The sequence below is a fragment of the Lissotriton vulgaris genome, chromosome 9 (assembly GCF_964263255.1).
Source record: "Lissotriton vulgaris chromosome 9, aLisVul1.2, whole genome shotgun sequence".
Taxonomy (NCBI): Eukaryota; Metazoa; Chordata; class Amphibia; order Caudata; family Salamandridae; genus Lissotriton; species Lissotriton vulgaris.
Genome location: NC_141697.1, coordinates 763,169,446 through 763,194,233, shown reverse-complemented (window position 1 = coordinate 763,194,233; position 24,788 = coordinate 763,169,446). Strand labels below are relative to the sequence as shown.

The following is a 24,788-nucleotide window of genomic DNA, read 5'->3' as shown; positions in this document are numbered from 1 at the left end:
GCGAAAAGTTGTCGATTAGAGAAACATAATCTTTTAAGGTCCTTCAAAAAGGGCAATAGATTAGAATTTGCGAAGGCGAGGAATAGGTATAAGATTTCCCTATTTATAGTCAAAGGGGAATGGACTGCGAAACGATGGATGGTAATTACAAAAGCTCTTAAGGTGGGTTCCGTCATGAGCAGGGAATGGGTTAATCTCCCTGTAAGTTCGCCCACCACACCACTGAGGTTAGATCTGGCATTAAATCCAATACACTGAGCAATTCTGCTTAAACCCTAAATGTCCTGGATTTGACTTTGGTCCAATCAAAAGTTAGCAATTTATTGGGATTCTGTTAAGGAATTATAAACTCTCAATAAGGATGTATGTACTCCTTGGCTAAATGCAATAAGGGAACTGTCATTTTAAATTGGAATGGGAGAACTGTGGACCTCACCAACTCAGATTGCTAAAGCAGATTCACTAAAAAGTAAAGCACTTATACTGGGAGGAAGTGCTGCAGCAAACATGGGGCTTGCATCAGGAGGGGAGCATATCCGGTCTGTTCTTGAACCATAAAAGTGTACCAGCGTTCGAGCCCTATATGGATAAAAATCATCCTTTCCAGTCTAACTGTCTATATGTGAGAGTTCATACCTCAAAGTGGTGTAATATACCTAACAACTCTAAATATTGCCCAAGTGTTCCACAAATTGTTGAGATGTAAGTGCACTTTTTGTTTTTTTGTCCTCTTTACAAGATACCACGCAAGAAATGGATAATTGCTATCTTCAGACTTATGGGAGAGAGGCACTACTGAGAAGCTGCAAGGCTATTGAAAAGTGACTCGAGAACAAATAGTCCTTGCTCTATCATGGTTCCTCTATTGTGCATAGAATCAAAGACTTTAGATTAGGCCTTATCTCTAAGCTTTGAATACTGATATTTTAGATATGATTTTATTTCGATAATTCTTGGATGTTCCTAATACTGATATAAGGATTTGATTGTGCTAACTAAATAAGACATACAAATGATTTTATTGATTGGGACATGTACTTGATGCCAATTTTAGGTTAAAGTTGTATGATAGTGCAGACATGCTGACGTTAGATTCATCTGTAATTTTTATCTTATCAATAGTTTCAACTTGTTTAAATAGGAGGTATATTTATAATAGTGATTATATGTGATTTAATGTGACTGCAAAATATTTATGGCTTGGTAGCCGAAATACAGTTATTTACATACCCAGTGGAAGTGAAATATAGAATGGATTAGAGTAGAGTACATTGTCTCTATTCTTCTACATTGTTAAGTCCGGTGGGAGTGAGTCCACTTTCTCAATCCATTTCCAGTCTCTTCTGATACATTCAGTATTCCACTTCAACTGTAAATGTACTGCATTTTTCCAACAACGACCAAATCAGTATGTGTATTTCTGTTATTTGTCAATTTTCTCTAGAATTAGGGTAATGTTGCTCCTAGGGTCTTGCGACGGGCAACTCTATGTTGATGCATTACTGTACTTTGGTGGTCCTTCTGCCAGGATATGTAGGCTGCAATGAAATCTGCCAGAAAATATTGTAAGGGGTGTTTTTGTATTGGTCACTACTCCCAAGTCCCCTTCAATGAGGCATTCTGCAATGCTCACTCCTACTCGTTAATTCAGACCCTTCATTTTATTTTGAAGACGCCTCTCTTTCAGGATATTTAAAGGCAGGCCGCACCATTATGTTGTGTTTCACCAATTTTTAGACATATGCGTCCATTATGTGGTACGCTGCCAATTTTGTCTACAAGAAGGAGAGGAACTCTGGGCTAATATTTAACTAGGTCCAGCATACAGCCCAATCGCAATACAAACCAGAATTGTATGCTGTTACTCCTAAATGGTACAGGTAGATGTGTGTATCGAACAATACATGTTCACTCAGGGCAGGAGAAAGTAGTCCTCCTTTCGGAACAAGACCCTCACACACCCAGTCAGCTAGGTGTCATGCTTCATCATTGGGTCTGCTCCTCGTCGTGTTGGCGCTGCAATACCTGATAGGCACCCATGATGGAGCCTTTTAGCGGAGATCTTTTTTCCTCGCCGTTGGGTGCAGTGCATGTGAGGGCCCTTGTGAGTGTAGGTGTGGAAATGTAAAACTTAAAACAGGAAATAGTGGTCCACTCAGGACAACTTTAATGATTGTGGACACTATCCTATTAAAATAACAATGCGCGCAACCCTGTTCTAAGGTTACAGGGTATTGCGCTTTGAAATCAGGCCGACATGTTTCTTGCCAAAGTTCAAATAGACGGCAATTCTTCAGGACCAATGTAAGATCTATCTACACTTTTTGGTGGTGATCCAAAAGTTGTGAAAATTAGTGACCACCCTTACAGCACCCTAAAAAGTGGTACCTGTAGGCCTTAAACATCACCCGATTAGGGACAACACTGTATGGCAACGTGTACCGGCAGGTGTAGATACTGAATAGTGCAGTGTCGTGAAAGACTGTCGTTGTGACTGTCGACCTACCCCTCACTCTGTTGGTACCGGGAGGTACCAACTCGCTTTGGTTTGCTTAGGTTGAACCTCCTCAGTTTTTTGAACCACCACCAAAAAGTGTAGAAACATCTTACATCAGTCCTGAAGAACTGCAGTCTATTTGGCAAAAAACATGTTGGCTTGATTTCTAAGCGCAATACCCTGTAACCTTAGAACAGGGGTGCGCGCATTGTTATTTTAATCGGGATAGTGGCCACATTCATTAAAGTTATCCTGAGTAGACCACTATTTCCTTTTTTAGTTTCACATTTCCACATCTACACTCACTAGGGCCCTCACACACACTGCATCCAACGGCGAGGAAAAAAGATCTCCGCTAAAAGGCCCCATCATGGGTGCCAATCGGGTATTGCAGCGCCGACCTGACGAGGAGCAGACCCAATGATGAAGCAAGAAACCTAGCTGACTGGGTGTGTGAGGGTCTTGTTCCAAAAGGAGGACTACTTTCTCCTGCCCTAAGTGAACACATGCATTTTTCAATACACACATCTACCTGTACCATTTAGGAGGAACAGTATACCATTCTGGTTTGTATTACGCTTCCAATTTTGTAATCATTTCTTTTGCGAAGCCATTCATTGGCCGCCTTTTTAGGTCGAGTATAGCAGCAGTGCGCACGCGCTGCTCGATCTTCGGGGCATGCTGTAATAGAGTATGCAGTGGAAGCCACGTCCACACTCTGCCCATGTTTTTAATTGGCTGGTGCCATTGTCCTTTGTAAAAGCTGAATTCAGATTCATTATGAGGCTAGTTAGTCCCACCTGGGTACCGTCTTGTATCCATTTGTTACCTCCCATAATGACTAGACCTTTTACTTGGCTCGTTACACGGTTTCCATTATTTAGTGGGTGAGCACTATTTTCTTTAATGGTCTCTCCTTATTCCAGCGAGGTCCACTTTCACTTTAGTGGCCGCGCTGCTTTATTTAATTCAGTGTAGCACAGGCAAACAAGCATTTGCAATGCAACAGGTCTCGCATTTACGCGAGTTTGAGCTATTGACATTGTAAATGACAATGCCTTTTGTTTATGTTTTGGTTTCAGAAACATAAATAAAATGCATTGTCGTTTACAATACCAATAGCTTAAACTTGAGTAAATGCGAGACCAATTGCATTGCAAATGCTTATTTCATATTGGCTCGTTTGCATAGAGGCGTGCTTGGCCAGACAATGTTTCTTTCATGTTCATTGTAATCCACATTCTAGACGAAACTAGGATTTCATGGTATGCTCACCTATTTTTACTTTAGTGGGCCCACCCTTGATCTATTCCCTTCGTATTTTTGTCTCCTGGGGCCTATTTCTTGAATTATTTTTTGTGCATTGTTCGCCTAATCTGTTTGGGTTCACAGCATGCACGCAGACTTAAGGTATAATTAGAGCATATGCGCGCATCGGGCAAGAAAACACTGATTCAGCCATACACAATGCAGAGGCAAGTTCTTGTTACATTCACAGGATGGCATAATAGCTTCAGTTGTTGGCTACTTGACAGTACCAAGCGGCAGGGAGCGGATTGGTGTAGGTGCTACTGTGTGGTGTGCCTTCTGACAAATGTATGACTACGATGGCCACCACCCCTCCTTTGACCGAGTTTCTGGTATCCCCTAAAGCCTAGGGTGCAAGACGAATTGCGCATATAGTCCCAGGTAGGGCCCACTTGGGGTATTTCTTAGGTGTACTCACTCACACGAGCATGTAGGTAAACTGGGGATACCCAGTACAGTTGTAATAGGGATCCAATAGCTCTGATGACTGCCCCAGATCTAGGAGGTTATCCGTATGGGCAGAAACATGTTGGCAGACTGTTAGATGGACTAGAGTCCTCATTCTATGAGTTTTCCATCCCTTGATTTGTTTTTACTGTAGCTCAGGTCCTCACTAATAAAGGTGACAACCGAGGCACCTGAAGGTATTTTTTATGGAACTGGATCCCGACCGTATCCTGTAAGTTGTATGTAATAACTCCCTCCAACAGCCAATTCTTCACGGAGGTTGAGTGCGCCCAGGTAGTACCATCTTACCAGGGTAGGGAGAGGATGCCTATGATGAAGCATGACACAATATTGTGTGTGAGGCATCCTCTTCCATTAAGGATGGCCTCCTTGGGCTGAAAGGCCCCACGTGACCTGCAATAGACCGCATCCGCATACAACCTTTGGGATCTTGCTCATTGTGTTGGTTAAGGCAACCTACTTCTTTTGTGGTTGGATTATCTTACTTGGGGGTCAGTAGGGTTGCCGTTTATATATAATTTCTTTATATATATTTTACCCCTTGACTCTCTTAAGTGGTTTGTGGCTCCTTGATATCACATAGCAGAGAATGCTTTTTTACCTAATTTCAGGATCCAGCCCTGATCGGCTGATGATGGCTTGTATTTCAGTTAACGTTTTGTTCATCCATGAAAGAGGATGAGCTCCTACACATGTAGTTATTCTGGTTATTAGACAAGAACACTGTGCTGCCTTTGCGGGTTGCCTTATTGGGTGTGCTTGTCTTTTTGTTAAAGCACTCCACAAGAGTGCATATGTTTTCCAGCTATTCAATCGTGTACTTATCTCTGCTGCAATTGTGTTGCTCTTTTTCAGTCTGTGTGCTTCTTCCCACCCCTCTTGATGATGCACTTAATCTCGTGCGCTTCTAACCCTATGTTTCTTTCTCACCTGAGCTTCTCCGCTGAGGTCCGCGTTGTGTTCTGCCACTCATTTGCTTTCTCCTGCTCCACATTCCTGTCAGTTCACTTCCCTCCCACACCCTCAGAGTTGCTTCCCCATCCGTGCTCCCAGTGTTGCTTTACCACACTCCTTTTGCCTCCCCTACCCTCCCAGACTCCAAACCCTCCTCCACGTTGCTTTTCCCCCCAACTGCTTGTGCTTTTTTTGTTCTCCACTCTGTCTCGGATCTGTAAGCAAAAAAACCAAAAACACATTCAATCGCATCATTTTTTAAACTCACACCTGCTTGTTGCAAGCGCCTAAAAAAAGAGAAAGGCTGCACGTGTCACGCTTTTTTGCTCCTTAAAAGCATTTGGGATGCTGCACATTATGTCTAAAGCCATTGGCAAAGGCAATAGGTCTCAAATTTATGATCTATTGGCTTTGCCCATGCTTGTGTATCTCTTCCTCTTACAGCTAATACTGCCATGTTTCAAATTTCTGGCTGCTGACATCAGTCGTTCTCCTGCTAGACCAAATGACCTGCCCTAAGTTGCATACATTGACATGTTTCTCAATTACTTTTTTAGCCTATAAAAAAAGTAATGTTGCTCCTACTTGATCAACCAACTTATTAACGCTAATATCAAAAGTCTCCGATATGGTCCCTACTTACTTTTACTGCCTTTTCATAATTTCCTAGTGAATCAATCGTTTAACATTAATCTCCAACGATTTTCTCTAGTTGCAATTAACGTATGCCCCATTATAATTGAACTGTTTTTCATGTAGTTCTTATAGTTTTGAACCCACTTTAAATTGTTAGTGGGTATTGCAATATAATACATTCATTTTGTTAAAAGATAAAAATAAGTAATGGTTGTCTCTTTATGGGCATGGTTTGTGTATGGGTGGAGTGATACTTTATTCTCTGTTGTAGTGCTCTTGGATTCAGTACATGTGCATAAACATTTTAATGAGTGAAGCTGCCTATGGTGGAGACCTGGTGTTAGAGATATTTCTTCTAACACTTCTAAACAAGCTTTAATACAGAAAACATATTCTTTCCCACCCCACTTCATATTACTTTCCATGTTGTGAATTAGAAGTCGATTGTCCTCTAAAAAGCAGTTCCTAAGGTCACTATACTTGACATTCTGGGTCAGAATTATAATCAGTAGGTCCCTTGTTTAGATGACTTGAATAGGCAGACAGCGAAGATTTGTGCAGAGTAAGGTTATTATGATTTCCCGCATAAACATCAGCATGACTTATTGTCTCTCAAAAACCCCACATTCCCTTCCTATGAAAAATGTTAGAACGCAACATTTTACCTTTCCCAGTTTTTTTATGTATATATATGTTGCGATATATTTAAAAACATGGGTGTCATTTAAAGTTTGGTAGATATGAGGACATTGATGAAAAAGAGGCGGATACTCGGTTACCGAATTTATGATCTGCAGGCCTCATTCAGAGGTCAGCAATGTGCCAAATGGGGCTGGGGGAATCCTTTGCCATACAGCCTGTCCACCACAGGGCTGTCATTCTACATATGCCCGAATATTTGCTCTACTTACGGCAGTCGGTCCATCATACAATTTTCCTGTTTGGTACCGCCAGGGATCCCCTGGTGGTTGTGAACTGGAAACAAGAGAAAAGGCCTTTGCATGCTGGAGGAAAACTCCCAGCACATCCAGCCCATTCAGTTTTTTGTGTTTCAATAGTAAACTTCCACTTTGCAGAGTGGACCTATTACAAATGGCCTTGGTCTGCCAAAGCTTCTGTGACTTTAGCAGAGCTAGGGCAGCTCCACTAAAACGCATTAATCCCTGCCTACATTGTGGAGATAACTGAATATGACAGGCGGTTTTCTGCCGGTGGGACAGAGGCCATAACTTGCACTGACAGGGCACACCATCTGCCAAATTGGAAATTATGCCCCTAGTCGGATGGCATTGCCAGTAATATGCTTTCTGGGTTTGCAGCCTCTTTATAGAATATGGTGCACGCCCATACTGGCCTACAGTTCATTACCTCTGGCTTTTCTTCTCACCTCATCTACAATACTTAGTGACGTGGATCCCGTTTCTCGGAAGAGCACCAACTTGGGAAACTCTGCTTCACTGCCTTCATAAGAGTGCTATTGGTGCATATTCCTGATCTTGCATATCCAACATCTGTGCCAAACTCTAAGCCTTTGAATAGCCTCTCTTAGAAACAGATGTGATCTTTGCTCTTGTGTCCCTGCCTTTGAAACTGACTTTATTTGCTTTATTCTTCAGGCACATGTTTTGCCCCACTTCTCATGTCCAAGCAGGTCTGTGAACAAAGGCCTCCCTCGTCTCTCTTATAAGGGCCCTCCCCCTCACTGTTCTTATTTCAGCTTCCCTGGTCTACCACCATTTTTACACCGTAATATGGGTGGTTTTCACTGAGGATCCTGGCTGTCAGGATTATGTCCTCCTTTGCAGAATGTCTATTCTATCCGTTTTGTTTAGTGTTCTCTCTGAATATGTTGCTCTTTATAGAAGGGCCTCTGAAGAAGAATGACAGAAGGCGAAAACCCAAATCTGGTTGACAAACGTGTGATCAATTTGGCATCTTGAGGAGGGGAAGCTGCTAACAAATAGTTCTTCCCCTCGGCTCAGATAGTAGCCATAGGCAACGACGGACAGAGTGGGGCCTCTTAACCCTGAGCGAGTGCCAGGCGAGGTGAGGCTATTTCCACACAACTTTGTGGAAGAGAACTCTCTTAACCATGATTTTAGACTACCATATAGTACTCTACTACCGGTAGGTTTTTCTTTACATGGTTCACTCATATTATTGTTCACTGTTGCAGTAGTGTAATATTTACAGGTCCTGAAGAAAGGAAGTTCCACCTATTGATAGTAGTATTTGTTGACACACTATCATCACTCTGCTTTTAACCTTGCCGTTATGATGATCCTCCTAATAAAGTCTCATCTTTGGCGTCATAACAGGCATTTTTAAACACACTCATTTTTATTTTGAATGTTCTCACATTTCTCTGTGCACTGCAACCCTCTTTCCACCAGCACCACCATTTGATCTTGTTGGCTTTCTCTCACTGGTGGATCTCATACTAGTACTCCTCACAATACGTTCAGTGAAGGACCTAGTAGATACCAGTTTTCACAGAAAACCCAGATGACGAGATTCCGCCAATGGGTGGGCTGATGGGTATTCTACCTTTTATGTTTCTCTTAACACACTGATCAGCTCTCCACATACTACTTTGGAGTGTATAGATATTTTGAGCTTTACTTAGACCCTTAGCATCCCTTGTGTTTTTTTGTTTTTTTTAACAAATAGTTCTTGCCTGTGCTTCCATCCTTGTAGTCTGTTGAAATTAACCTGCCATATTGCATTGGGATATCATATTATGGGGTTGTATGTCGGCTGTTTTTTGCTTGTCTCATTAGACTTTGATGTTACCCTTCTAATGATGATCTCTTTCCCCCACTAGCATGAAGCGCGCCAGCTCCTTGAATTTTCTTAATAAGAGTGCAGAGGAAAGTGCTCAGGTACGTGATGATGGATGTGGGGGGTGGTGAGCGTTTTGTCTTTGTTCATCTGATAGGGGTTCTGAGGGACATTCATGTAGAGAGGATAGGAATATTGCAAAGTAACATGCAGAATTTGTCAGCAACACTCACTCACAGGAAACTGTACCTCCTTTTCCATGAATGTACAGACGTGTGTCACACACTTAGCTGTGACATTACATACAAGAAATATTCCCAATGCTGCCTCAGAACAGACACCAAGTTTCTTATCTAAGCCTTCGGATTTTGAATGGTGGCATTTTAGCTACTCTTAACATCGACTCCTAACCCTCAAATGTCAATCCCACCGCGTTTTTACAATGGAAATCAGAACCACTGGAGCCATTGATCTGCATTTTGTGTTTGGTTTTGGGTGGATGCTGCAATGTAATGCCGAAGTGTGTTTTCCCTAAACTGAAACTGTTGTTCTTCAACATTGTAGCTTAAAACCAGTTCTGTGCTCTGAATTATTTCCCTTCAAGATAAGATTTATGGTACATTACCAAAGCGACCTTGAAGGAATGATGCTTAAGACAGTAGCATATATACACCTTTACTGCATGATGTTTGAAATAGAGTTTTTGAGCACAGCTCTACTTAACTCTGTTATCTCTGACATTTGTTCATAGAAATCATCCAAGTATCACGTGAAGGAGCTAGAAGCATCCATATCAAAATATGTACTTTTTTTTAAAATCTGGTCTTGAGATAAAGGTCACATCCTGAGTCTACAGTCCACATGACTACTTTATCTCTAATATTAGAAGCACAGAGGTATAATGTCTGAGAGAAGGTGAATTTGTGTTTGTATGCACCCACATACAACATTCCAACTTAACGTAACACATACTACCTAAAAAAAATCATGTGTTTCTCGGTACAAAGTTTTGGCTGCTTAATCCTATCAAATGTTTGGATGATTTGATAACACATGGTGATGTTTATTCCAATACTCCAGAAAAATACTACTTAAAACCAGAATAGTTTGTGCCCCAAAGTGGTTTTAACCCCTTCAGCGCTGCGCGAATTCCGCTGCGGTGCTGAAGGTTCTATAGAACCATGACGGAACGGTTCCGTCATAAGCATGTATTACAAGTACATTATAACCTTTGGGAGGGGGGCGTGGCTTGGACGCCGATGGCGATGGTCGCCTGAGAGCTCGGCTCCGGGACTGAGCCCACTTTGATCCTGCAGATCGGAGTCCGCGGGGCACCCTGACCCCCGCAAACCGACGATCGGACCGGTGGGGACCTGCTGGGACACCCGGTGAAACTCGAACACCGATTGTTCCGACGAAAAACCGAAGTTCAGGGGTCCGCGGAGTGGGACCCAAGATGGCGCTCGGACCTTCTCGACTCCTTGGCCGGGACCCTCGCCCCGGAGGAGCGTAGTGGGACACAGCACATCCTCTACATCCTATCTCCCTGTGACACGATAGTCTGGGTGACGCTTTGGAAGGATTCGAGCACGGTGGTCGACCCCGGACGGACTGTTGGCCGAACTCTTGTCGTTCCCGGAACACGGATGTCCAGCGGCCCGATGTGTGGAGACGGCCCCACGGGCCACACCCGGCTGCCCCCCACCAAGTGACTGAACTCCATGGGCAGCACAGCGCCCTGGCGCCACAGAGTCTCCGGCGGCACTGGTGACTCTCATTCCAGATCCTCATCAGCCAGGCGGGCCTACCCGACCTGGCGCCGATCATCCCCGCCTCCTCCTCATTGGCCTCCGACGACACGCCGGTGGCGCGGCCCGAGGTTGCGGAAGGGCAGCGGGTGCTGGAGACGGCGATCGACGACCCTCGGCACAAAGACAGCGTGCCAGGAGAGACATAGTCGACGCCCGCACTCGGTGGTGCCTCTGACGGACTTTCCTCCGCGGGACTCAATCGCCATGGGAAAACCGAGGGGACCCAGAGGGACCACCCCAGCCGCCTCGGATTCGGAGGCGCCGGACAAGGACGATCGAGGGGACCCGGAGAGCTCTGGTGGTCCTCACTTACAACAACAATTCGACCGGTCCTGGAGGCGATCGCGACCACGTGCTCGGCCCTTCAGCAGGACATTGCCCAGGTTGCGACGAGCCTGGGCCTCCTCAGGGCTGATTTTCGACAAAAAGATAACACCCCCCCATTACGTCATGCTTCAGAAATGTGGAAAATGGTCAGTTTTCAAATGTTTTATTTTTGAACGTCAGTTCACATTTGTAGGTGGATCATCAGTGTTAGAGCTAAAATTAGCATGTTTAAAGTGATTTTCATGCTTCCAGGGGCTCGGGAAGTGAAATAAATACCATTTGGAGGCATTTAATGTTCAAGCAAAAACGTCTGATTTTCGACAAAAGAGATAACACCCCCCCCATTACGTCATGCTTCAGAAATGTGGAAAATGGTCCGTTTTCAAATGTTTTATTTTTGAACGTCAGTTCACATTTGTAGGTGGATCATCAGTGTTAGAGCTAAAATTAGCATGTTTAAAGTGATTTTCATGCTTCCAGGGGCCCAAAACACAAGATTTATGGAATGGTTAAAAGTGCATTGAGACCCAGCGCAGACGGGCCTCTTTCCTGGCGATCAAGCGCGAACTCCGGAGCGAGGGCATCCAATATTCGCTCCTCTTTCCTGCAAGGCTCCGCATAATCGTTGATGACAAAACCCAGTTCTTCGATTCCCCGGAGGAAGTCTGCAACTGGCTCGAACTTTATAGGGCTGGTAAAGATGGTTTCAGCTCGTCGTCTCAGCTGGCCGTGGAACCTGGGCAACAACGACGGTCTAAAAGACTTCACAGCCGCCGCGGCAAGACAGGCAGGCCTTCGACTGTGGAGACATTGGCAGAGCGGAAGGGAGTGCTGGAGATGGTGTCTACTCTATCTGGTTCACAAGGTGGCCCCATCATAGAGGAGTCGGACCCTGGAGGCGAGGGGGCACCAACGGACACAGAGGAATCGGAGACCGATAGTGTCCACATGCCGGTGATTACTCCAAACTCGGCTGAGGACATACTGGATGGACAGGGATGACGGGGTGAGCTACTTCCAATTGGGTGGGGGTCTGCAGCGGGGGTGGTTAGGGAAGGCGATTGATTATGAACTCCGGTGGGGGGGGGGGGGGGCCTGATCGTGATGTAGCTTTTTTTGTTTTTTGTTGATTTGGGCTCAATCTAGTCTCGGCAGCCCGGGAATCGAGGGCCCATTACCGGCGCCCAGCCCGCCCCTAGCCCTTAAGGCCTTCCTGCGGACCGCAGGATTAGTCGGGGATTGTGGGGTTGTTGGGGGTATGGTTTGGATGGGAACTAGATGGCGCTATTTGGGTCCTGTTCTGGGGGGGGGGGGGGGGGGGGGGCAGGGGTTTGTTTCGAATGGGGGTTGTTGTTTTCTTGTTGGGGAAAATGGCCGCCATCAGTGTTGAATTGACTGTTGCTCGTTCTTTGTTGGAGCCTTGGCGGGGAGACCCGGAACGGACGATATGGGACAATGGCTGATATTGCTAATGTGAAATGCATCACTTGGAATGTACGGGGGCTCCACACTATGTCTAGACGCCACAAAGTTCACGCTTATTTAGTGCGTAGAGGGGTGCAGATAGCGCTGCTGCAGGAAACTCATCTCAACAAGGCGGAAGGGGCGGCGCTACAGCGTAGATGGAGAGGGCAGGTCTTCTATACCTCGTACTCAGCGTATGCAAGGGGGGCGCTAATATGGATCAGGGCTGGGGTCCCCTTTCAGGTTACGAAGTCAGTGGTAGATCCGGAGGGGAGCTATGTAGCTCTCTCAGGCACTCTGGGGGGTAGGGACTTGAACATTTGTTGTATTTATGCGCCTAATGTGGACCAGCTTGCCTTCCTCTCCGGGTTATCGGGTTCGTTGGCCCACTTCTTCTCTGGACCCCTCCTACTCGGGGGTGATTTCAATTCAGTAGTGGACGTAGAGGCAGACCGCTCGCACCCCCCCTCCCAGACTCCCCAGTTCGCCGGGTGGCAAAAGGGAGGAAGGAATGGCAGACGCACTGGGGGCTCACGGATATCTGGAGAGCGCAGCACCCCGACACTAGAGACTACTCCTATTTCTCGGGCCTACATGAGTTGCACGTACGACTGGACGGGTTTCTGGGATCGGCGGAGTTAGTGTCCGCAGCGGTCCGGTCTGAATATTTGACCAGAACTATCTCAGACCACAACCCTCTCCTGATGGACCTTCGCTGGTTTCCCGGGGTTCCTGCTGTGCCCACCTGGAAACTGAGCCCGGAGATCTTAGAGGACATAGTCTTTAAGGCGGACCTGGAGGATAAAATCTCGGAGTATTTCGCGTCCAATGGGGGTACTGCGGGATCGAGAGCGTTGGAATGGGACGCCTTTAAGGTGGTGATTAGGGGCTACTGCATTTCTAAAAAAGTGGGCATGCAGCGAGTCATCCTTGATGACTTGGCTGCGGCTGATCAGAAGCTCCGCGAGATGGAACTTCGCTGCCCCGGACATCCTGAACTCCAGGAGCGCACGGCGGCAGCGAGAGAGACGGTGGCGGCAGAGGTCGAACGGCTGCGCTGCTTCGACTACAAGGCCTACACTACTAGGTCGCTCACGGAGGGGGATAGGTCGGGTGCACTATTGGCGTGGCTAGCTAATCCTACGCGCCGGACCTCTCTGACGACGTCCATGCGCACGGCGGAGTGGGCTGAAGTGCACACTCAACCAGAGATTTTGGGCTGCTACCTGCGATACTATGAACAACTGTACCGTAGTAGCTCTGCCAGGGACCCCGACCTGATTGAGGAATACCTGCAACCCCTGGAATTGCCAACGTTGGAGCCGGACGTGGCGAAGGCTCTGGGCTCCGACATCGACCTCTGTGAAATTCGTAGCGCCATTAAAGGGATGGCGAGGAATAAGACCCGGGTCTGGATGGCCTCCCGGTTGAATTTTATTCCGCCTACGCTGACCTCCTGGCGCCGCGGCTGCTGATAGTTTACAGAGAGGCGAAGCGGTTGGGTCGCCTCCCCGGCTCGATGTGTGAGGCCCTAGTGGTTCCCCTCCTCAAGCCTGGAAGAGAATCGACCGACCCGGCATCCTACCGTCCTTTATCAATGCTGACGGTCGATTATAAGATCCTGAGCAGTATATTGGCATCGAGGCTCCTGGGGCACATGCGCTCCTTAGTACACGAGGACCAGGCTGGATTCATTCCCAAGCGAAACACAACCATGAATATTCGCAGGCTGTTTCGCTTGCTGGGGGAACCGCATTTAGAAGCCCCGTGCCCGATGGTCCTTTCGGTGGATTTGGAAAAGGCCTTTGATAGTCTGGAATGGGACTACCTGCGAAGGGTACTACTGCGATTCGGTCTGGGTGAGGGCTGTGTCAGGTGGACCACGGTGTTATATGCCTCGGCTTCGGCCAGAGTAAGGGCAGGCCCGCTGATCTCCTCGCAATACCCGGTGGAGAGAGGCACGAGGCAGGGTTGCTCATTGTCCCCGCTGCTTTTCGCGCTAGCGGTGGAGCCACTGGCGCTGCTGCTCCGATCTGGGGTCCATTTTAACGGTTTGCGGACGCCATCGGGCCCGCATCATGTCTCGCTGTACGCTGATGATCTGTTGCTCTTCCTTGAGGACCCGGTGGCTGCCTTGAATGGGGCCGCGTCGGCGCTCACGGCTTTTGGGGAGGTCTCGGGCCTTCGGGTGAATTGGGCCATGACTTGTCTGTTCCCGGTTCGCAGGGGAACACCTAGCCTCGACATCAGCGGGGAGATTAGATGGGAACCTGACTGTTTCAAGTACCTGGGGGTATACATATACCACGACCCAGCTGACCTCCTGGAAGTGAACATAGCTCGCTCTACTCGTGCGTTGCGCGGTAGCATGGACTTCTGGGCTACCCTGCCGCTCTCGGTGGCAGGGCGGATCGCTCTGTTGAAAATGGTGGCACTCCCCCGGCTGCTCTACTACTTCCGTGCGCTGCCGATTTGGATCCCGCCGGCCACCTTTCGACTATTGCGGTCTATGGTGGTGGGTTTCCTCTGGGGTTCGGGCCGCCGGAGGGTGGCCCTCAAGACCCTGATGAGGCGGAAAGCTGAGGGCGGCCTTGCGGTGCCGGATTTTGAGAAGTACTATTTGGCGGCGCAACTACAGACCTTCACCCAGGAGGTCGCTAGGGAGTTCCGAGGCCCGGAGACCGGGAGGGGCACCGGGATGGCTAGGCATGTTATCTCCTTCATCACATTGCGACAACGCCTGGCCTTGCAAGACCTGACGCTCGAAGAAAAGACCATTCGATTATGTTGGAACCGTGCCCACGCCCGGGGACAGTCGCGGTTACCATATGCACCTGAAATACCACTGGGTATGTTGACGGCCCTGCCTCACGGAGGGGATTGGTCACGCCTGGGGCACTGGGAGGACGCGGGACTGCAGCTGGTGGGGGACCTTTATGAGGACGGGGCGTTATTGCCCTTTCAAGAGCTCATAGACCGCTTTGACGTTCCTCGTGGCGATTTCCTTTTGCACACGGCTCTGATCCGAGCGATTCAGGCGCACTGGAAAAACGGGCTGGAGGAACCTCCTACGTACCCGGTGTGCCAGTATGTCATGATGTCCGCGGGGACGGTCAAGACGGTCACGTGCCTGTATAGCAGATTGATTACTGAGGAGTTGACCCCCCTCACCACTTTACGAGCCCGCTGGGAGGCAGACATAGGGAAGGAGATTCCGGAGACGACCTGGTCACAACTTATGAGGCGGGCCTGGAAGGGCGCACGCCACGCCCGCTTCCAACTAGTCCACTTCTACGTACTCCACAGGGCCTATTTGACCCCGGCGAAGATCCAACAGTACTTTGCGGCGGTTTCGGCGGAATGCCCCAGGTGCTGGGCGCCTGAGGCGGACCTCCTCCATATGTTGTGGTCTTGCCCGGCGTTGTCCTCCTATTGGCTTGGAGTAGGAGACACCCTGAATAGAGTAACGGGGAGGTCCTTCTCGGTTGACGCGGCGGTGGGGCTCCTACACTGGTTCCCGCATACCCCCAAGAATAACATCTCAAGTAAATTTATTGATCTGGGGCTTCTCCTCGCTAAACGAAAGGGGACCAGGAATTGGAAGGCAAGGGTTGGTCCAACTGAGGTTAGGTGGCACAGCGAACTTTTGAAATGGGCGGCGGGGGAGAGCACGCTGCGATACCAATTAGCTAGGAGGCAGCACAACGAGAAGGCGCAGGAGGCGGCACTAGAATGGGAGACGTTAGTGCAGGCCCTCAGGGATTTTTGCGCTTCCAGCGATTCCGAGAGTGAAGATGCGGCACATCCCGAGTCCCGATAGCCAACTATACTTCAGGTACCTATAGAATTCTCCGGGATATCTCCCATAGGCTTTCCTACACGCATTACAACACACTGATGGCGGGGTTGGGGGGGGGTTCTACTTGACTCACTGGGTTGTTGGGGGGGTTTCTTTTGCCTCTTTTTGTAGGATGTTTTAGAAAAGCAGATGACGTTCTATGGATCATCCGGACCAGCTTCGACCTTCTATCGGATCCCCATTGATATTCGCCGCCCGACCCTCGGGTTGTGGGCTGAATGGCTGTGTACACATGTAGCTTGCCAAGGGGTGATGAGATATGTTCTACTTTTTCTGATTGTGCCTATATTGCTGGTCCAATATGTAATTTTGACTAATTCTTGCAATAAAAATATATTTAAAAAAAAAAAAATTATAACCTATGGGAGTAGTAATACAGTGGACAAGATATCTGCCACATTTAAACCAAGTATCCCATCCCCCAAACTCTGAATAAAGCAGAGAGTCTCTATCATTGACACTGAGCTTAAGGTACCAGCTTGGACATTCTCCCTACTTGCCTTTTCAGTACTAGCTAATAAAGCTAAAAAAAGTTACAAGAGGCACATCGTAGGCTCACAAAGTAATAAGATATTGATTATAATTTAGGTTGCAGCATCATTGATATAGAATTGAATTCTCCATTTATCAGACTTGACTTCTTCATGTAATGATTGATCGTGGTTCACTTAACAGGTCAATTAATTTGCTTTGTATTCCAAAAAGAGATGCTAAACAATTCAGATTGTGGCTTGAGCATTTGTTTGTCCATTTTTATAGAAGATACCATTAACAGGCATTTCATTCTATTCTGTGGCATGTAAGTATTAGGCATGAATAGGACAGCAAATTATAGTTGATACATAAAGTGTAATACAGTAACAATCCATGGGCCACGCAGAAATGGACTGCCAAACAAGTATAAGTGAAAAGTACCCAGAATCATCACTGAATATTATCAATATGACTGCAGTCAAAAACAATAAACCACATTCAACAGAATAAATATAGAATGCCATATTATCTCAGATACCCAGTGGTGTTACAGATTGTTGTCCCAGATTGACAGAAAGTAGCATTGATGTAATGCATATTACCTGGCTGGTTCTCCTCAAGCAGGAGACCTTCCCAAGATTCACTGCCACATTATGTAAAGATTATGAGTATAATTCAGTGAAGATTGTTGAACAGCAGAGTGCCAGATAGCCTGATATATATATGATGCTGGCAGAGTTGAATGGCAGGAGAGCCTTCCAAAGTGGAGTGCTTTGCTATAGACATTGCAATACCAGAAAGTCTGTCTTAGAAAAGACTGGTCTAATGCAGAGTTGGATTTAGACAGAACACGCAGTCAATTAATCATTGATTCCAGTACTGAGTACCAGCTAACCTGCCAGCTATTGGTGACTGGGTTAGATGCTGTGCCCCTGCATTGTTCCAGATAAGTTCATGTGGCAAAGTGTCAATAAATGTCCCAGGATTGTATACTAGAAATAAAGTTGTTAACCATTGATTAGGTTGAATGCAGTGCTATTTCATTGCTTTATGACTCAGTAGTGCCAGATAATAGGAATATGGTAAATGGGTATTGTGAAAAAGTATCTTCCTCGTAATGAAGCTCAGGAGACACACGGAGGTGAGATGAAAGCAGAGTTTAATCGCCTCATCCATCAACTGTTCAGATACAACTGACAGAGATGGAACTTCAAGTAGAATTCTTAGAATCACTTTCTTAAAAGAACATAAGTGACTGTACATTCTACGTGTGTTCAGAATACTTACTGTACAATATCACACATCTCCCTCTTTTACAAAAAAAAACAAAAAGGAGAAAATTAAGGCAAAATTGAAAATTTAAACAGTCTTTCATATATACTGGAAGTCTGCGTATTCTCTGACTTCTTTCTCTTACGCTCGTCAAAACACTTGAATTACCAGTAGAAGATGGAATGATATTTGTTGAAGAATGAGACAAATCTTTACTAACCTCACATCTCTCAGAAGAAGACAATTGTGGACTCACTATTACAACCCTATTTTTGTTGCAAATTCTACCATCGGTTTTAACTGCATTCTTGAACAATTTGAGAACATATCTGTTGCTTGTAAATTTAGACCAAGGTTGACAGCCAACTGGAGCTCTAATCTTCACACAATCACCTAATTTAACATCATTATTCTGAACACTATTTTTATAATCCAAATACATTTTCCTATATACCTGTTTCTTCTTTTCTGGTTCTCCAATCACCAATATGATTGTCAACTAAACCTTTGTTCAACTTCATCCAACCTGGACATAACTTTGATTTCGGAACTCTACCTTTAAAGAGTTCAAAAGGAGACCTCCCCGTAGTCATGTGAGGTGACATGCGATAAGCCGTAATCCTATCTTGGAGAACATCTTTCCAATTTAAACCACTCACCCTAGCTCGTTGTATACTTTCTTTAAGGGTTTTATTTACTCTTTATACCGCTCCATTTGTTTCAGGATGATAAATAGCACTTTTCCTTTCCACTATACCACAACTATTTAAAAATGTCAAAAATTCATAAGAACAAAATTGAGGTCCATTATCTGAGAGAATACTGTTGGGATAACTCTCTCTCTCTTAAAAATTCCTTCCAAAAAACTTTATAACACTTCCTGCAGAGACAACTCTTACTGCTCCAACTTCAATCCACCTGAATATAAGTCTAAGAAAAAGAGGGAGATGTGTGACCTAACAAAATAATAAAATAAAATAAATTAAGTGATCACAGTGGTCTGTGGAAACTGCTGAAGAACTGTGATAAGTTCCGGTGAAAAACGATGAAAAGGAAAGTAAAAATACCTTGGTAGGAAAATTTGCCAGGTGAAACACTGGAGAAAGTGAATTAGTGGTGTCCACGACGACTGAACTTGAAATTTCTAGTAGAGGTGCTGTGGTGAAAAACAACCGCTAGATGGCACTGTTGCTCAGTTAATGAAACTGCAATTGCCGTATGCCCGTTGCTTTGACGATTGAAAATTATGGTCGAACCAATTGGCAAGAAGACTGAGGATAAAATTGAAGTGCTGATCACGTCTTTAAATGAAGAGCAAACGTCACTGGAACACAATCAAACTCCTGCGTGAAACGCACGACAAAAGGCTAAAGTTGACTCAAGATGAAATTGTAAGTATTGAGGCAGCTCATTCATCACAAAGGTTCACGCGCAAATCTGACGTCACTGGAACGCAGACGCGACTTACCATGAACCGCAAGAACTGGAGACTGAACAAACGTCACAGAGGAGCTCACGTGACACCAAAGAGATCACCAGGCTCACGCATAAAGAAACGTACGCGCGCTAGACATACATCTTTAAATTTAATAAGATTATGTCACTTTTATTTTTAATTATTGCCGTCACCTGCCTCTCCGTCAAACTGCTCACCGCATTCAAATATAATCTCTCGAACAGCGAGAAAAACAGCCGCTGGAGAAGGATAACTTTTCCTTCTCTATTCGTAAAACTGCAACTTCAAGTAGAATTCTTAGAATCACATTCTTAAAAGAACATAAGTGACTGTACATTCTACGTGTGTTCAAAACACTTACTGTACAATATCACAGGTATCATGAAGGAGCTTGGGGACTGGATAATTATGTAGGCAGTGGGTAGAATGTTCAATTAACAAGCATTTGCAATGCAATAGGTCTCGCATTAGGAAAGTTTGAGCTATTGGTACTGTAAATGACAATTTTTTAATTTATTTGTTGGTTTTGAAAATAGCGAACTTAATAGCTTTGTCATTTACAATGCCAATAGTTATAACTTTCGCAAATGTGACACCTATAGCATTTGTAATGCAATATGTGTTATATTTACGTGACTTCGATGTATTGATATAAATGGCTTTTATTTTTTATCAATAATTAATACTCAAATAAAAGTTATTGTAATTTATAATGGCAATAGCGTAAACTTTTGTAAATAACTTTTGTGAAGATTATGTTCTGTGTATTTTATTGTGACGAAAATCCAAGAACAGAAGTGAAATATTAACACCTTTTTGTGACATTTGTATTAAAGCTTGAAACATTGAGAGAACATATTTGACCCAGTTGTTGTTGAATGGTTGCACAGATTGATGCTGTGGTGACGCTGAGTGATGCTGTGGCATTCAGTGATGCTGTGGGAGCGCATAGTGATGTTGTAGTGCCCCTGAGTGATGCTGTGGTGGTGCTGAGTGATGCGATAGAGTGAGTGCGATAGAAAGATAAAGTGAGTGCGATAGATAGGAGGGAGGGCGATAGATAGGAGGGAGGGCGATAGATAGAGGGAGGGCGATAGAGTGAGGGCGATAGACAGATAGATAGATAGACCGACCGAGTGAGGGCGATAGATAGAGTAATTATGTGGCGTCTAATTATGTGGCACTGAGTGGTATTTGGAGTGTATGTTGCGTTGAGTGCAGTGTAATTATGTGGTGTGTAATTATGTGGCACTGAGTGGTATTGTTTGGAGTGTATGTTGCATTGTAATTATGTAGCATATAAGTATGTGGCACTGAGTGGTATTGTGTGGAGTGTGTGTTGCATTCAGTAGAGTGTAATTATGTGGTGTGCAATGATGTGGCACTTGGTGTGTATGTTGCGTTGAGCACAGTGTAATTATGTACAATATAATTATGTGGCACTCAGTGGTATTGTGTAGAGTGTATGTTGTGTTCAGTAGAGTGTAATTGTGTGGTGTGGGTTCATTGACATTAAGTAAGGCAATGGCTGAAGAAGACAAAAACACTGCCCCTCTCGATATATATTGTGGGGTGATAAGAATGTGAGTGACACTTCAAACAAGAGAGAGAGGGGAGTGCAAGAGAGAGAGGGAAGGGAGAGAGAGGGCAGAGTTCAAGAGAGAGAGGGGAGTGCAAGCGAGAGGGAAGGGGAGAGAGAGGGGGTGCAAGAGAGAGAGGGGAGTGCAAGAGAGAGAGAGGGAAGGGGGAGTGCAAGAGAGAGGGGGAAGGAGAGAGAGAGAGGGGAGTGCAAGAGAGAGGGAAGGGGGAGAGAGAGGGGGCGTGTAAGAGGGAGAGAGAGAGGGGGGAGTGCAAGAGAGAGGGGGAGCAAGAGAGAGAGGGAAGGGAGAAAGAGAGAGGGGGTGCAAGAGAGAGGGAAGGGGAGAGAGGGGAGTGCAAGAGAGAGATGGAAGGGAGAGTGAGAGGGGAGTGCAAGAGAGAGGGAAGGGAGAGAGAGAGGGGAGTGCAAGAGAGGGAAGGGGGAGAGAGAGAGGAGGGAAGGGGACGAGAGAGGGAAGGGGACGAGAGAGGGGAGTGCAAGAGAGAGGGGGAGGAGAGAGAGGCGGGCAAGAGAGAGGGAGAGAGGGGAGTGCAAGAGAGAGGGAGAGGGAGAGAGAGAGAGAGTAGTGCAAGAGAGATGGAAGGGAGAGAGAGAGGGGTGCAAGAGAGAGAAGGGAGAGATAGGGGAGTGCAAGAGAGAGGCAAGGGGGAGAGAGCAGAGTTCAAGAGAGAAAGGGAAGGGGAGAGAGGGGGTGCAAGAGAGAGAGAGAGGGGGGTGCAAGAGAGGGGAGTGCAAGGGGGAGAGGGTGAGAGAGGGGGTGCAAGAGAGTGAGGGAAGGGAGAGAGAGAGGAGTGCAAGAAAGAGAAGGAAGGGAGAGAGAGAGAGGGGGAGAGGGAGAGAGGGGAGTGCAAGAGAGAGGGGAGTGCAAGAGAGAGGGAAGGGGAGAGAGGAGAGTGCAAGAGAGAGAGAGAGAGAGAGAGGAGTGCAAGAGAGATGGAAGGGAGAGAGAGAGGGGTGCAAGAGAGAGAAGGGAGAGATAGGGGAGTGCAAGAGAGAGGGAAGGGGGAGAGAGAGCAGAGTTCAAGAGAGAAAGGGAAGGGGAGAGAGGGGGTGCAAGAGGGAGAGAGAGAGAGAAAGAGAGAGGGGAGTGCAAGAGAGGGAAGAGGGAGAGAGAGGGGAGTGCAAGAGAGAGAGGGAAGGGGGAGAGAGAGGAGTGCAAGAGAGAGAAGGAAGGGAGAGAGAGGGTAGTGCAAGAGAGGGAAGGGGGAGAGGGGGTGCAAGAGAGGGAATGGTAGAGAGGGGGTGCAAGAGAGAGGGAAGGGAGAGAGAGAGAGGGGAGTGATAGAGAGAGGGGGAGAGGGAGAGAGGGGAGTGCAAGAGAGAGAGGGGAGTGCAAGAGAGAGGGAAGGGGAGAGAGGGGAGTGCAAGAGAGAGGGAGAGAGAGAGAGAGAGGAGTGCAAGAGAGATGGAAGGGAGAGAGAGAGAGAGGGGTGCAAGAGAGAGAAGGGAGAGATAGAGGAGTGCAAGAGAGAGGGAAGGGGGAGAGAGAGCAGAGTTCAAGAGAGAAAGGGAAGGGGAGAGAGGGGGTGCAAGAGAGGGGGAGAGGGGGTGCAAGAGAGGAGAGTGCAAGGGGGAGAGGGCGAGAGAGGGGGTGCGAGAGAGGGAGAGAGAGGGGAGTGCAAGAGGGAGAGAGAGAGAGGGGAGTGCAAGAGAGAGGGGAGTGCAAGAGAGAGGGGAGTGCAAGAGAGAGGGGAGTGCAAGAGAGAGGGGAGTGCAAGAGAGAGGGGAGTGCACGAGCGAGGGGAGTGCACGAGCGAGGGAAGAGGGGAGTGCAAGAGAGAGGGAAGGGGGAGAGAGGGGAGTGCAAGAGAGAAGGAAGGGAGAGAGAGGGGAGTGCAAGAGAGGGAAGGGGGAGAGAGAGGGGGTGCAAGAGAGGGGGAATGGTAGAGAGGGGGTGCAAGAGAGAGAGGGAAGGGAGAGAGAGAGGGGAGTGCAAGAGAGGGAAGGGGGAGAGAGAGAGGAGGGAAGGGGACGAGAGAGGGAAGGGGACGAGAGAGGGGAGTGCAAGAGAGAGGGGGGAGGAGAGAGAGGAGGGCAAGAGAGAGGGAGAGAGGGGAGTGCAAGAGAGAGCGGGAAGGAGGAGTGCAAGAGAGGGGGAAGGGGACAGGGGAGTGAAAGAGAGAGGGGGGTGCGAGAGAGGGGGCGTGCAAGAGAGGGAGGGAAAGGGGAGAGATTGGAGTGCAAGAGAGAGAGGGGAGTGCACGAGAGAGAGGGAAGGGAGAGAGAGGGGAGTGCATGAGAGAGAGGGAAGGGAGAGAAAGGGGAGTGCGAGAGAGCGAGGGAAGGGGGAGAGAGGGGAGTGCAAGAGGGAAGGGGAGAGAGAGAGGGGAATGCAATAGCAAGAGGGAAGGGAGAGAGAGGGGAGTGTAAGAGAGAGAGGGAAGGGGGAGAGGGGAGTGCAAGAGAGAGAGTGGAGTGCAAGAGAGAGAAGGAAGGGGAGAGAGAGGGGAGTGCAAGAGAGAGGGAAGAGAGAGGGGGGTGCAGGAGAGAGAGGGGAGTGCAAGGGGGAGAGGGGAGTGCAAGAGGGAAGGGGAGAGAGGGGAATGCAATAGAGAGATGGAAGGGAGAGAGAGGGGAGTGCAAGAGAGAGAGGGGAGTGCAAGAGAGAGAGGGAAGGGAGAGAGGGGGGTGCAAGAGAGAGGGGAGTGCAAGGGGGAGAGGGCGAGAGAGGGGAATGCAAGAGAGAGAGAGGGGAGTGCAAGAGGGAAGGGGAGAGAGAGGGGAATGCAAGAGAGAGAGGGAAGGGAGAGAGAGTGGAGTGCGAGAGAGCGGGAAGGGGAGAGAGAGGGGAGTGCAAAAGAGAGAGGGAAGGGAGAGAGAGGGGAGTGCAAGACAGAGAGGGAAGGGAGAGAGAGTGGAGTGCGAGAGAGCGGGAAGGGGAGAGAGGGGAGTGCAATAGAGAGAGGGAAGGGAGAGAGAGGGGAGTGCAAGAGAGGGAAGGGGGAGAGAGGGGGTGCAAGAGAGAGGGAAGGGAGAGAGAGAGAGAGGGGAGTGCTAGAGAGTGGGGGAGAGGGAGAGAGGGGAGTGCAAGAGAGAGAGGGGAGTGCAAGAGAGAGGGAAGGGGAGAGAGGGGAGTGCAAGAGAGAGGGAGAGAGAGAGAGAGAGGAGTGCAAGAGAGATGGAAGGGAGAGAGAGGGGAGTGCAAGACAGAGAGGGAAGCGAGAGAGGGGAGTGCAAGACAGAGAGGGAAGGGAGAGAGAGTGGAGTGCGAGAGAGCGGGAAGGGGAGAGAGGGGAGTGCAATAGAGAGAGGGAAGGGAGAGAGAGGGGAGTGCAAGAGAGAGAGGGAAGGGAGAGAGAGGGGAGTGCAAGACAGAGAGGGAAGGGAGAGAGAGTGGAGTGCGAGAGAGCGGGAAGGGGAGAGAGGGGAGTGCAATAGAGAGAGGGAAGGGAGAGAGAGGGGAGTGCAAGAGAGAGAGGAGAGGGGAGTGCAAGAGGAAAGGGGAGAGAGGGGAATGCAATAGAGAGAGGGGAGTGCAAGAGAGAGAGGGGAGTGCAAGAGAGAGAGGGAAGGAAGAGAGAGGGGGTGCAAGAGAGAGAGGGCGAGAGAGGGGAATGCAAGAGAGAGAGAGAGAGGAGTGCAAGAGGGAAGGGGAGAGAGGGGAATGCAATAGAGAGAGGGAAGGGAGAGAGAGGGGAGTGCAAGACAGAGAGGGAAGGGAGAGAGAGTGGAGTGCGAGAGAGCGGGAAGGGGAGAGAGAGGGGAGTGCAAGAGAGAGAGGGAAGGGAGAGAGAGGGGAGTGCAAGAGAGAGGGAAGGGGTGAGAGGGGAGTGCAAGAGAGAGAGGGAAGGGGGAGAGAGAGGGGATGTAAGAGAGGGGGAGAGAGAGGGGGGTGCAAGAGGGAGATGGAAGTGGGAGAGAAAGAAGATGAAGAGAGCGCT

At 47.7% G+C, this 24,788-nt stretch overlaps 1 protein-coding gene across 3 annotated transcripts in view; it reads left to right on the top strand.

Moving 5' to 3' along the window:
- The window catches only part of LOC147692219 (kinesin light chain 2-like), a 359,953-nt gene that overhangs the window by 309,694 nt on the left and 25,471 nt on the right, over positions 1–24,788 (top strand). For all 3 annotated transcript variants that reach the window (XM_086938492.1, XM_086938494.1, XM_086938493.1), the window contains exon 15: positions 8,688–8,745. In XM_086938492.1, the coding sequence (XP_086794618.1) occupies positions 8,688–8,745 (58 nt within the window). The remainder of the gene's footprint in view (positions 1–8,687; positions 8,746–24,788) is intronic.